Raw genomic sequence first — 14,855 nt, 5'->3', positions numbered from 1 at the left:
GTTGAGGAGAGGAAGCCTGTGGAAGCTGAACTTCATCCAGCTGCTCATTTTGTTCTGACAAGTCGGAAACACACAGAAACGAACCGTAGCATTAGCATTAGCTAGTAGGTCAACCTACAGACCCCGGATGTTGATAACAGCTAACCCCGGACTCAGAGGGGAATAGCACTAGCCTATCAGAACTAAATATTGGTGAAATGAAGGAGTTTCTCTGCAGATAATGTGTTATTTAGAGGCTGCATTGCGCTGCCCCGTGTTCTAGCATTATACGGATATACGCGCCTCTCCACTGGAGCTAATTTCGTCAAAACGACTCCAAATGACACCAAAGTTGTCTGGGTGAGTAAAATGATCGTATTTTATGCTAGAAATAAGGTCCAGGTTGTAAAAAACAGAAATTATCCTTTAAGTAGAGTCACTGTGAATTGACCTCTGGCTAAGCCCCGCCCCCTCCACTCACTCGGACAAACAGTCAACATTCGGTGACAGTTGCTATGGCAACAGCTGTCACAGTAGAGACATTTCACAGGAGGCAATTGATGATTTATGGAGACAGAAAGATCAAATATCATCTGGAAGTCACCAAAACTTCACTTAGCTTTACTGCTACGGGCTAATTTCTGTTAGCCTGTCTATGGAGTTTTCCATTATACGTTAGCATTAAGCTAGCGGACTTTATGCTTAGTTGTGATACTGGCTAACATCTAAACATCTCTGACAATATGTTGCCTCAAATACGTTGTTGACTTAACTTAGAACAGATGTAGACATCCTTGTTAAGTTTATCCACGTTTAGTTGGTGTTGTGGTCTACTGCATAACTTTATCCAGAGCAGACACTTCTCTCGGTTGAGATGTGGCTTAGGAAAAGGTAAAAAGACTATGCGGTAAAAATCCCCCCCGTGGCCTCTCAGGATACCTAGTGTCGGAGTTGCATGTACCCCATGAACACCGTTTGACCATTTTAAACTTAAAATGTCAAGAAAAACCATATAAAAACGAATGAAAACTGACTAACTGCAATGCATTTCAATGGACGTGGAAGCAGAGAATGTCCGAGTGTATGGGCTAGCTATGCACACTGTGATTGGCTCATCGTGTTTGGGTGTGTGTGTGTGTGTGTGTGTGTGTGTGTGTGTGCAGCACTTCTGGGCGCTGCTGCTGACCCGCGGGCTGGTCGGCGTGGGCGAGGCCAGCTACTCCACCATCGCCCCCACCATCATCGCTGACCTCTACGTCAAGGGCAAGAGGACCAACATGCTCTCCATCTTCTACTTCGCCATCCCAGTGGGCAGGTAGGACCACGGAGCAGCCGCAGCAGCATCCCAGCTTCTCCCTGGAGGTGGATGGTTAAAGGGATAGTTCAACATTTAGTCAAATTGTCCCATCACCATAATCCCTATAGTCATAGCAGTAGGTTCGTTACCTTTAATTGTCGGTGCAAGCTGTTTTTAGAACGGCGGAGCAGAGTCGTGAGCTGCTCAGAGCTACGCTACGGAGGCTCATTACGGGATTTCTTGGTTTCCCTCATCATCAAACTCATCAAATACACAATCCAACAACTCCACAACGCTCTGGTGGACAAGTTGTGAGCTGCACATTCACCACACTATGAGATAATAACACAGCTCTATATAATACTGCACCTTGAGAAATCTCCCTGGGTAAAATTGATTGATTTGATTTGAAATTCTTTATTCAGTCACATCACACAATAGCAAACTATTATCGACACAAACATTATTGACAAAATAGTGACTGAAAAGGCACAGCAGAACAGAAGCATGATGCTGATATTAATGCCTGTCCTACATACCAAATTAAGCTACCCAGCATTCTTACAATATAAAATACAAAATAAAATAACCTCCAGCAGCATGTCCAGTTGAGTAATTATGAACTAAAAGATAATTTTCTATAAAAATATATGGCATTTTAGTTGTTATAATATTTCTAACAAATATGACAATCTGTGCTTAACATCGTTGTTGTTGTTTGGTCTCAGCGGCCTCGGATACATCGTGGGCTCTCAGGTCAGCAACCTCGCCGGGGACTGGCACTGGGCTCTGAGGGTGAGTCTCACACACACACACACACACACACACACACACACACACACACACACACACACCCACCCCCACACACACACACACAGACACACACACACACACACCCCCCCCCCCCCCCCCCCCCCCTCTCCCTCTGACTAACGGGGGTTCCCTGTCTCCAGGTGACTCCCGGTCTGGGGCTGGTTGCCGTGGTGCTGCTGCTCGTCGTGGTAAAGGAGCCGAAGCGCGGCGCCATCGAGGCTCGGCCGGAGCATCACCTGCACCGGACCAGCTGGATCGCAGACATGCAGGCGCTCAGCAAGAAGTAGGTCACACACACGGGTCACAGCAGGGGGGGCGGGGCTCAGTTTATTAAAGGGGTAGTCCACCCAAAATTCAAATTTCACTCATTCTCTCCTCCCCCTCATGTGGACTAAGGGCTGGGAGAAGTTTCAGAGTCCTCCGTGGCTTCTCTGAGTTACAGGGTGTCTCGGCGTAGCAGTGCATGTCCATATGACTTTTCTTCGTCCAAAAAGACACACCAAAAAACATCCAAATACCTCCATAGTGCTCATCTGTAATGTCCCTCTTGTATTGAAGCCCCGAAATGAGAAATTGTTCCGAAAAAAGTTAAATAAGTCTATATTTTAAGCTTGTTTGTAGCAGAAGCTCCCAGTGTCTCAGTTCACTGCTCTGCCAGTGACACACTGAACAATTTCTCATGTCAGGGCTTCAATACAAGAGGGACATTACAGATGAGCACTATGGAGGTATTTGGATGTTTTTTGGTGTGTCTTTTTGGACCAAGAAAAGTGAGCTCCGTTCTCAACCGTCATATGGACATGCAGTGCTGCACGGAGCCCCGCTGTAACTCAGAACTATCCCTTTAAATAAGGAATTATTATGGAGGGATTTCAACCTGATAATAAACTCTTTCAGCTCCAAGGTCCAGTTGTACAAAAGAAATCTCGATCGGATTTTGGATCAAATGTTGAAAATGAGTTGTTTCAAAACTAAAAACTAAAAAGACTCTGAGGTCAGATCACGTGATCCAGTCCTGGTTTTAATCTGGATCAAACCCTCAGTTTGTGTTGTTCAGAACGTTTTAGTAGAATCAGGATTTAACTTTGATCCAAAAACACAGGATTATTCTGATCGCAGCAGTTTGGAGGATTCAAGAACAACATGTGAGTTAAATTAAACTCAAACTGGTCAAATAAACAACATTTATAAACATTTATTGATTTGTATTTGCAGGTCCAGTTTTAGCTATGGGCAATGTCATTACTTTATTTTCAAAATATCATCATGTTGCTTGTCGTATACTCACAAACAAAACCTATTTTAAATTGTGTATTTTTTTTTTTAGAGGTTCAGAGGCTGTAGTCAAGCTGCTCAGTTTTAATATAGCCTAAGCCTACTAATTTTAGTAGAAAAAGATTTAGTTAAAAAAATAATTTAAATATGGCTGGATGATCAATAACAAATTAAACTGTGGTTTGACAAATTCAAACACATTTATTGATGATTTACTGTAATTTAAAGGAGCCACGGTCGCCTGTAAGATCAAATTCAGTGTTAAAGGCGCTCAGGCAGGTGATTTTGAAGTAGAGTAACAGGGCCCGACACAAAAACGTCCATAAAACTACACAACAACCCTTTAATATTCCTCCACACTGCTCGTCCGCTGCAACCCAAGTGTCCTGAAGGGAGATAGTCCAGAGTTTACTGGAAATGACCTCATTCAGGACATTTTTACAGCTTAAACTGTCCTGTGTTGAAGTTGCCTGGGGACTTGCCTCAATGACGTCGTTTCAAGTAAACTCTGAGTTTCTCTACATTGAACGATGACGTGACAGAAAAATGCAGCGTCGCAGGTCCGTCCGACACCGAGGTTGCCGTGGTGACTAGAAATTGGTTTTGATTATGATGCAAAACTGGGACCGCCCCCGAGTGCAGGATGAGTCATCAAACATCTGAATGCGTTTTTACGGGAAGAAAAAAATACATCGGTTTAGATGATGATGATAATAATTTTCTGAGATTAATTTGGTTTGATTGACGTGAGGCGGCTCGTTTGTTTCCATGAGCTCGTTAGAAATGTCCCTTTAACCTGTGATCAGGTCGCATGACGTCTTCAAGGCGCCGTGGAGATGAAACTAGGTCACCTAGAGCATGAAAGTGCAGATTTGAAACTGTCTCAGTTTTTATTTGACTCTGACAGACGTAAAACCAGAGATACGATAGTAAAACAAATGTTTATCTGGGGGGAGGGGGGTTAAAGTGAACAAATTATTATCAGATCATATAGATGAAGTTGTGCTGGGAAAAAAAAGATTTTTTTTAATGTGGTGTGTGTCTATAAAGGGAAAATCAAAAGTATTCAAAAACCAAAGCCCTGCTCAGAGAGAAGCAGCGTTTAGATAATTAAGATGCAGTCAGAGCCGAGTGTTAACGAACCGGTTACAAACACTGACAAAGCTGCTCCACAGGTCTGGTCACTTCATTAGGAACAGCTGTGCTCCTGCAGGAACAGGTCTTTCTTTTCTTTCTTTTTTTCCAAACTTTATTATCATATTAACTCTTTGAGTGCCAGCCCCTTTATAAAATTCAATTCAAAAAACTTTATTCATCCCCAAGGGGCAATTAAAAATGGTCAGTGCCAGGTGCCAGCGTTTTGGGGCATTTTGAGTAATATTTCAAGACCCACAGAATATTTTGTACTATGACTCTGAAAACACCAAACAGCTCAAAGGAAAGAGGAGACTCTCTATTTAACTAGGGGGAAAAACATTTGTTTGTACCTTGTTCCATTCTTGATTTATCTTAAGTTGAATAGAGCCTGGTTGCACCAAAAAGACCACTTTTTTTCTAGAAAGCTGAGAAAAATGCATTTTTGTGAAAGAGAGTCTCTCAGTGATTTATCCGTTTTAATTTTGGCTTCAAAAACATGTAAGACATCTGAAAATTTCATTTCACATGTTTTTTTCATTGTACAATAAAAAAACAAAAAATACAACAAGTAGGAGTCCTACTCTCTCCTACTTCTCCTCCTGCAGTTGCACTCAAGCGTTGGATTTTGATTGACGTACTTAGACGTCAATGAGTTAAAGACGTCATACAAACAAACATGGAACAACAGTGAAGTCCAGGGAGTGCGTAATAAATATAATATCACAAAAAGCAGAGCTTGACAAAAAATAAATAAATGAAGTAAAAAAAATATATATAAAATAAAAACATACAATTAGGATGCATAAAGATAAAAGGTCACAAGAAGTGTTTTATTGTTTCCTGTTGACAGAGTCACTTCCTGTTTATCAGGATTGTTTTGTTCAGCAACAGAAAAGAATGAACAAAATGTCTGTGAAGGAGAACTCCTGTTTCCTAGAGGTGGGAACAATTACATGATCGTAGAAAAAAATCTGCAATGTGCTCTCTCTTTATGTTGTTGACCCGTGGGTTTTTCTCTCCCTTTTATCTTTTGAACTGTTTCATGATTACGTACTTTTGTTTTACATCTATTTTATTACTTGCTATTGATGTTTCATTAACCTATTATTGCTGCAATAATAACTTATTCTTATTATTGTTGTTTTATTTAACTGTTTACCCTCCTTTGTGCAGCACTTTGGTCGACTGCTGTGGTTTTAAATGTGCTACACAAATAAATGCTGACTTGACTTGACTCTTTTAAAAGTTAAAGGTCTTTATGGGAATCGGCTCGGTCATGTTTTACCTCTTAAAAAAAACTCCTACGGCAAACGAGCCTCGGTCAGAGAGTAAAACTCTCTCTGACTCTCTGAACGAGGCAGATTCTTTTCCACTAACAAAAAAAAGAAATGTAAAGACACGACACGGTGCACAGATGTGACTAAATGTTAACGTGTGTGTGTGTGTGTGTGTGTGCAGCTACAGCTTCGTGCTCTCCACCCTGGGCTTCACGGCCGTGGCCTTCGTCACCGGCTCTCTGGCGCTGTGGGCACCGACCTTCCTGCTGAGGGCGGCCATCTTCTCCGGGGAGAAGGCGCCGTGCGTGGACGGACACTGTGCCTCCGACGACAGGTCTCACACACACACACACACACACACTTTGAATCTTTATCTCGACTTCTACACCCCTAATTTACTATTTTTGTCATTTTTGTTAAGGTTTTTGGTAACACTTTAATTTACAGGCCGTTAAAGCAGAACTATGCAGGATTTCGGCTGTAATTATTGTGGCTCAGAGTCACTGTGATGGTTGAGTGACCTATTATGAGGTGAATGGGGTCTAGGCCAATGCGCTCACCCCCCCCACTGGCTGAAAACCGCACTTGCAAGATCAGTCCTCCGTCTCGGTGTAAATCTCATCAATGGATAGAACTATCGCGAGAAACTGCCTTACGGCAGTACGAGATAAGAACGCAGATGACGTCATGCATGTCATGAATCGTGATTGGTTTGAGTTCGGAAAGTCGGAGGAAACCATGGAAACATGTTTGTACTGATGAAGTTCGGCTTGTGGCTAACACGGAGCTAATGCTAACACGGACACACACACACCATGGATCTTTTATAAGATAATGTAATACATCATGACACACACACGCCTTCGCGTTTTGGAACCTTTATTCATGTGTGTGTGTGTGTGTGTCTTTGTGTCTTTGTCTGTGTGTGGCCGTATTAGCGTTAGCTCCGTGTTAGCATTAGCTCCCTGTTAGCGTTAGCTCCGTGTTAGCATTAGCTCCCTGTTAGCCTTAGCTCCGTGTTAGCATTAGCTCCGTGCTTAGCAAACACCGCTCTCTACCTTCAGCAGTAAACACAAGCACGTGTAGGGAGGGGGTGGAGGAGGTGGCGGCGGCGAGTTTTTTTTTTACGACAGTGACATGTGCCTCCTAGAACTGTGGGGGAGCTCCGGAGAGGGGAAAAAAAGAGAAACCAACGAAGGAGCGAGCTATTTCCGGCCAAGTTGCATAGTTCTGCTTTAATTGAGTCATAATGTCCAGAAATAGCCCAGAAATAACCGTCAATTTCATAGTAATGTAGAGAAATATCACCAAGAAATAACAATTGATTGTGTAGAAATAGCCCAGATATACAGTAACGGTCAGCTGCAACGACTTCTGGCTTTTCCCAAAAAAATTCCAAGTATGAAAATCATGTGTAATCTATTACCTTTATGAAAAATATGACATCATTATGAAATTGACCGTTATTTCTGGACTATTTCTAGACATTACTATGCAATTAATTGTTATTTCTTGAATATTTTTAGACATTATTATGTAATAGCGGCCTGTAGATTAAAGGGTTACCGGTTTTTTATGCATTTTTAATGTTTTTCTATTTTCTGACATTGTGTTTTTATTACATTGTGAGCTCAAAATTTCTGTTTCTTATGTTTAAGACATTTTAATCTATCTATCTATTTATTTATCTATTCATGTTTTACTTATTTATTGTTTAAATTAATTGCGCTGATCTCCAAGCAGTGGACGTGTAAAAAAAAAAAATGCATAAGAATGACAATTTTTTTTTTTTTTTTTTTTTTTTTTTTTTCAAAGAGGTTAAATCGAAAGCAACTGGACTTAGTTATTTGTATTTATTTATATTTCCTAGACAAATAACTAAGTCCAGTTGCTTTCGATTTAACCTCCTTTGAAATACTATGACCTGGGCAAATGAGAATATGCACAGGCTCATAAGAATGACAAATAAAAATCTAATCTTTGTTACGAATATCTTGAATAAATGCTGAATAAATAAATAAATGCATGAAAGAAAGTAAGTAGAAAGTATTTGTCATTTGAAAAACGACTCAAAACAATTATTATTTATCAATAAATCAAGAATTAACAGTGAGATTCGGCCGTAGTTTGTGACATCACCTTAATTATTAATTAATTAATCAAAAAGAAGATTAACAATCAACGTTTATAATCGATAAAAGGTTAAAGACGTATCATTGACAGATACTTTTTCAAAGCACGGAGCGGTTTACTGACTCTGTCCCGTGCTGCGTCCCGTCCCTCAGTCTGATCTTCGGCGCCATCACGTGTGTGACGGGCGTTCTGGGCGTGGCCAGCGGCGTGCAGGCCAGCCGGCAGCTCAGGAAGAGGACGCCGCGCGCCGACCCGCTGGTCTGCGCCGCCGGCCTGCTGCTGTCGGCGCCGTTCCTCTACCTCGCCATCGTCTTCGCCCAGGCCAGCACCATCGCCACATACGTGAGTCACCAGCCTCCTCCGCTCTGATTGGCCAGAACATTGGGAGGCTTTTTTATTTATTTTATAAGGGGGACAAACAGGTGAATAGGGAAAAAACTAAACTAACAGATTTCACCATGAAACTTCCTAAGTTTATCTCTTACATTAAGACAAAAACATTTCGTATTACAAGTTTTGTCAAATTTTATGTTTTAATATGTAAATGAGGCAATATCTAATTAAATATGCGCTAATTTGCATATATTTCCAGAACAGAAAACTGACCAATGGATAAAGCCACTTTCAAAATTCTTGTTTTATTTTGTCGACATATTAGAGTCTTTAGTTTTTACTGAGGAGGATTGTGGATATCTCTTTTTATCACTCTGTAAATGAGAAAATACTGTCACCAGCCCTAAAACATCTAATGTCTCCATGTTTTTAGTAATAAAATGTTGTATAAATGAGGCTGTGAATGATATATCAACAATCCCCTCTGTAAAAACCTTCAGAATATAGAAAGGGATCAAAGTGGAAGGTTTGGTGTCTGTAAGTGCTGCTGAAGTGGAGATTTCTAGCTCAGAGAACTCTTTCTGAGAAAACTTTAAAGACTTGGACTGTAAAATTACATAGATATTAGAATTTAGGAGAAATCTACAGACAAAATTAAACAAAGTGAAGTAAAATTTAAAAAACTTAATGTGAATTTTCTACCGTTTCTTTCCTCTAGTCTGAAAGAAGACATGTTAAAGGGATAGTTCACCCAAAATTCAAATTTCAGCGCTGCTCACTTTTCTTCGTAACAAAAAGACACACCAAAAAACATCCAAATACCTCCATGCTGCTCGTCTGTAATGTCCCTCTTGTATTGAAGCCCCGACATGAGAAATTGTTCTGAAAAAAATTAAATAAGTCTATATTTTGAGCTTGTTTTGTAGCGGAAGCTCCCAGCACTGCTCTTCCTGGTCCGTCCAAATTCGTCCAAATCTTGCGCGATTTGCACTGACACTGGTGCAAATCGCGCGAGATTTGGACGAATTTTGGGTGAACTATCCCTTTTAAAGAAGCAAAACAGCCCAAAATCTATAAATTGATCAGTGCGTGAAAAAACATTGCATTTGCCTGTATTGTCTCAACTTAAAGCTGCAGTGACTGGTTACTAATTAACTCACACAAAGCATCTCATTAGCATCTCATTAACGTCTCATTAGCATCTCATTAACATATTGTGTGTCTTCAGGTCTTCATCTTCCTGGGAGAAACCTTCTTGTCCATGAACTGGGCCATCGTCGCCGATATTCTCCTGGTGAGTTTGATCCGGATCAATAGTTCAGTCGTTATGGAAACGTTTGAACTGTAACTGACTCCTCCTCCTCCTCCTCCTCTTCCTCCTCCTCCTCCTCCTCCTCCTCCTCCTCCTCCCCCTCCTGCTCCTCCTCTCAGTACGTGGTCGTTCCCACTCGGCGCTCCACAGCTGAAGCTTTCCAGATCGTCATCTCTCATCTCCTAGGAGACGCTGGCAGCCCGTACCTGATCGGAGTGGTGAGACACACACACACACACACACACACACACACACACACACACACACACACACACACACACACACACACACACACACACACACATTACAACAACATTCATTGATGAGCAGGAAGTTTGTGTATTTAAATCTCCTCCTCTTCCTCTTCTTCCTCCTCTTTTTCATCCCTCCTCCTCCTCCTTCTCTTCCTCCTTTCTCCTCCTACTTCCGCCCCCCCGCTCCTCCTCCTACCATTCTCCTCCTTCTCACTCGCCCTCCTCCTCCTTCTCCTTTTCCTCCTCCTCTCCTTCTTCTTCATCTTGTCCCTCTTCCTCCTTTCTCCTCTTTTTCCTCACCCCCTCCCCGCTCTTCCTCCTCCTCTTCTTCTTCTTCTCTTCCTCTTGTTCCTCCTCCTTTTCATCCCCCTTGCTCCTCCTCCTTCTCCTTTTCTTGTTCTCTCTCCTCCTCCTCCCCTTCTTCCTTTCCTCCTCCTTCTCCTCCTTGTTCTTCTCCTCCTTTTCCTCACTCCTCCTCTTCTTCCTCCTTTTCATCCCTCTTGCTCCTCCTCCCCCTCCTCTCCTCCTCCTCTCCTCCCTCCCCCCCCTCCTTTCTCCTCCTCTCCTCCTCTCCCTCTCCTCCTCTCCTCTCCTCCCTCCCCCCCTCCTTTCTCCTCCTGCTCCTCCTCTCCCTCTCCCTCTCCTCTCCTCCTCCTCCTCTCCTCCCTCTCCTTCCTCCTCCTCTCCTCCTCCTCCTCCTCCTCCCCCCCTCTGCTCCTCCTCCTCCTCCTCTCCTCTCCTCCTCCCTCCCCCCCTCCTCTCCTCCTCCTCCTCCTCCTCCTCTTCTTCCTCCTCTTCCTCCTCCTCCTCTTCCTCCTCCCTCCCCCCCTCCTCTCCTCCTCCTCCTCCTCCTCTCCTCTCCTCCTCCTCCTCTTTCTCCTCCCCCCCCCCCCCCCCCCCCCCCAGGTGTCTGACTCCCTGAGGAGGAGCGACTCCTTCTTGTGGCAGTTCCGCTCCCTGCAGCTGTCTCTGCTGCTCTGCTCCTTCGTGTCCGTGGTGGGCGGAGCCTTCTTCCTCGCCACCGCGCTCTTCATCGAGAACGACCGTAACCGGGCGGAGAACTTCGTCTCCACAGGTGAGACAGAGGAGATGAGAGCAGAGCTGTGTTCCAAACCGCATACTACCGTACTGCTACTACATACTGCGTTACTATGTACTGTATACTACTAGGGGTACTAGGGGAAAAAATCAATTCACATAAATATCGCGATATCTTTTTTGACGATTTTTAAATCTTTTTTTTTTTTGAAAAACTTTTTTTTTGGGGGGGAGGGGTTTAAAATATTGTGCAATGTGCATTTGTTCGCCTTTTTTACATACAGAGAGTACAGGTTTTGAAAAGGGTTTAAGTTCACTTTATAATGGAGTATGTTAATTTATAGGCTCCTACAGTATTTGTGTGCAGATAAATGTTAAAAATGCTAAAGACTAAAAATCGAGAGAATCGGCAATATCGTAGAATCGCAATTTAAATCGAATCGCCATCCAAAAAATCGTAGAAGAATCGAAATCGGGAGAAAAGCATATCGTCCCAGCCCTATATACTACATACTGCGTTAGTATGTCCTGTATACTGCATACTGAATGTAGTATTCAGTATGCTACTTCAGCAGACCGACGCCGTTATCATCACAGTATGCAGTATACGAGTTTCCCAGAATGCATTTCACAGCAACCGGTAGCGGTAGCTGTAAAACAGGCTAAAAGCTGTTTTATTTCTCGCTCTAGCGCTGTTATTATGTAACTTTATTAAGTTTTAATATGTTTTCATGTGAGAAAGTAACTGTTAAGGCACCAAATATACGGCCAGTTTATCCAAATGACGGCTGTTTAGAAGTTTGCTCCGATGTTTTTCGACCGGGACATCACAGAGGCAGCAGCCGGTCTGCTGAGCTGCTCGGTCGGCCAACCTCCGTCGTCATCCCGGGGGAGAAAACCATCGCTAATTAACTTACCCACAGGTTTTTAGAGGTTTACCACCGGCTGGTTACATTATATTTAGGAGATAAATGTTGGTCTCATTGATGAAATCTAACACCTGTATCAGTAGCATTAGTTTGTCTGAATGTAAAGTGAAGCTTCCTGTGTGTATTGGACAGAAGAGCAGCGCTGCCCCAGAAATCACCACATTTACAAAAATAAATAAACGTTTTACAATGAACCGATCAGTCTGCATTAAGTTTAATTTTATTAAACTATATAACATAGTTACGGTACACGGCAAAGATACTTCACTACTCTAAACCGTCTTTGGTTACAGTTAGACGTCAGGGGCGCATTGCATTGTGGGATACACAATGTAGACTGGTCAGATACTGGAGATATTTCCCGAATCATTACGACATCTGGGAATTTCACATATTGCAGATTTTGCTTTCGTTTGCATACTGCATTTTGGCCATATCAGTACGTACTACAGGGTTCTTACGGATCCTTAAAAAGTCTTACAAGGCATTGAATTCATTAATCTAAAAACAAGGCCTTAATTGGCATTAAAATGTCTTAAATACATTTTTCAAAGGTCTTAAAAATGTTACCACATGGTAAGTGGGATTTTATGATTAGAATTGGTCTCAAATCTCTAAATAATTGGTAACATTCTGACATAGAGAAGTTAGTGGCGGCCGTCAACGCTAAATTTCTCACCGCCACCAGCTCCAGAGTCAGTGTTTTTTGTTTTTTCCGGACTTTTTATGCATTTATTTTGAAAGGACAGCTGGAAAGAGACACAATCCAATGTTCATGTAGCAGTCACTTTACCTTGGATCACATAGGAAAGTGGGTCAAATTGTCCCTAACCCTATGTAATAGATGTGGTGTTTTTTGTTGTTGTCTTTTTTCTGCAATTGTGTTTATTGTGAAGTCGGTCTTAAATTTCATTTCAAGTGGCTTTAAAAAAGTCTTAAAAAGTCTTAAATTTAACTTGGCTTAAGCTGTAGGAACCCTGTACTAGCAGTATAAGTATGCGGTTTCGAATACAGCCCAGGTCTACGACGAGTCTGCTAGTCAACAGCATTAATGACATCACTTCCTGTTTCCCTGTGTGACAGACGACGAGCCCATCGTGGTGCCGAAGAGCGGCCGCTCCACTCGGGTCCCGGTGTCCAGCGTCCTGATCTGAGGACGGCGTCCTGCACTTCTTTTATTTTGAAGGTTTTAGGACGAGTTTTATTTTTTACAGGTTTTGTTTTTTATAACGAGGAGCAGCAGAGACTCTGAGGAGAAGCTGCGACGCTCGGGAGCGAACGACCACGACGACCACGACCAGAACCCCGAGAGAGACAGAGACTCGTTGACCCGTCTGGACAGAAACACTACGTTTCATCTGAGGAACCTGTTGTTTTTCTTCAAGCTTCTCGTCTTTTACTCGGCTTCACTACAGGTTTTAATTCAGTTCTTTCCTTTAACGCGTTGCAGGTCGTTTAATTTTATTTCATGGTCTTAACCAGCGGGTCTGAGGTTCAGGTTCTGGTCCAGTTCTCTCTGCAGTAAATATCATGTAAACTACGGTTGTTTAAGAAAAGAAAAAAAAGCTTTTAAATGAATGTTAATAATCAAAGTCGTTTGTTAACCTGAAATTATTTTAGCAAATGTGTTTTTTGGGAACTATTAAACTATTTACTTGTCAGACGTGCGTGTGTGTGTGTGAGACTCCATATAGCAACACATTATGTAATAAAGTTGCGTTATACGTAATAATGTAATACATTTTCACCTCATAATGTAATTTCGCCACATATAGTAATAAAATTCTTAAACACAATAGGTTATAAACTTTGCCACAAGTTGTTACATAATGCATTAGTTATTGCAAAATGCAGGTGTTGCACTTAGTTTTTTTATATAGAAAATGTGATCATTTGGTGCATTATGTAACAACTTAATACAAAATGCGGCAAGGTTTATTACACATTGCGTAAAAGAATTTTATAACAAAATGTGGCGTTATTACGTAATGTGGCGCTACACACCGGTTTAATCTGGTTCAGACTAAAGGTTTCTATGGAAGCCCACAGGTGTCACAGTTATTAATAAAAATAAATATAAACTGACAAATACATTGGTATAAAAACTCATGAATGGGAAGAAAAAAAAACAATTTACAAATGAACTCTTTGTGATATTCTTAATCTATGAAATTAACAACAACATAAAAACAAATGCAGCAGCTGGAAACAGGAAGTGAATGAAGGAAACAGATTTTAATTTTAGTTGTTTACGTTTCCTTTTTTGTTTTCTCAGTTTGTGTTTCCTTTTCCTGTCGACTCGTCAGTTTCCATAGTAACTTGTTTTTTTGTTTTTTTTGGGGGGGGGGAGTGGGGGTTAATGAACTTAAATGAGGAGAAATGAGGAAAGTTTGACATTGAGCTGAATGTTTCAAAGTAAAAGTCTCAAGTGTTTTCCCGCCTCTCAAAGTTATTAATAAAAATAAACTGACATAAATACATTAGTATAAAAACTCATGAATGGGAATTTACAAATGCACTCTTTGGGATATATTTAATATTTTAACTTCATTAAAATTAACCAAAAAAAGAAGAAAAAAAAGTAAATTCAATGATTAAAAAAAAAAAAATCAAACCAATGAAGCAACGAGCAGCTGGAAACAGGAAGTGAATGAAGAAAACAGATTTTAATTTTAGTTGTTTACGTCTTCCTTTTTTTGTTTTCTCCGTTTGTGTTTCCTTTTCCTGTCGACTCGTCAGTTTCCACGGCGACTTGGAATTAGGGTTAGGGTTGTTTTTTTGTTTTAAATGAACCCCCTAAATGAGGAAAGTTTCACGTTGAGCTGAATGTTTCAAAGTAAAAGCCTGAAGTGTTTTCCCCCCTCGATAGATAAAAGGTGATGAAGGGAGGAGGGGGGCTGTGGGGGGGGGGTCTCCTCTCCTCTCTTGTTTTGTGAAACGAGGCCGATCGAGGAGAGAGAGAAAGAGAGAGAGAGATAGAGGACTAGTTTCCCTCCTCCTCCCCCTCCCCCCCTGTGGTTTCCTGTTTGTAGGTGGGAGGATGTAGAGACGGTTGTTGCTGCAGCGATGCAACTCTCT

The 14,855-nt window shown here is 41.7% G+C and overlaps 1 protein-coding gene across 2 annotated transcripts in view; it reads left to right on the top strand.

Annotated features, from left to right (window-relative positions):
* Positions 1-14,855, top strand: part of spns1 (SPNS lysolipid transporter 1, lysophospholipid) — a 100,567-nt gene that overhangs the window by 6,064 nt on the left and 79,648 nt on the right. Inside the window, exons 4-12 of one of the 2 annotated variants that reach the window (XR_014595533.1) lie at positions 1,143-1,294; positions 2,005-2,071; positions 2,230-2,372; positions 5,960-6,112; positions 8,064-8,253; positions 9,473-9,538; positions 9,676-9,774; positions 10,717-10,885; positions 12,861-13,281. Coding sequence is in view for 1 of the 2 variants with exons in the window: in XM_083976513.1 (XP_083832639.1) it covers positions 1,143-1,294; positions 2,005-2,071; positions 2,230-2,372; positions 5,960-6,112; positions 8,064-8,253; positions 9,473-9,538; positions 9,676-9,774; positions 10,717-10,885; positions 12,861-12,931 (1,110 nt within the window). In the remaining variant the exon portion in view is untranslated. Of the gene's footprint in view, positions 1-1,142; positions 1,295-2,004; positions 2,072-2,229; positions 2,373-5,959; positions 6,113-8,063; positions 8,254-9,472; positions 9,539-9,675; positions 9,775-10,716; positions 10,886-12,860; positions 13,459-14,855 lie in introns of those variants that run through there. The other variant, XM_083976513.1, reaches the window with a different exon arrangement.

The sequence above is a fragment of the Trachurus trachurus genome (genome assembly GCF_905171665.1).
Source record: "Trachurus trachurus genome assembly, chromosome: 8".
Taxonomy (NCBI): Eukaryota; Metazoa; Chordata; class Actinopteri; order Carangiformes; family Carangidae; genus Trachurus; species Trachurus trachurus.
This window is presented reverse-complemented; position numbering and strand designations above follow the sequence as displayed.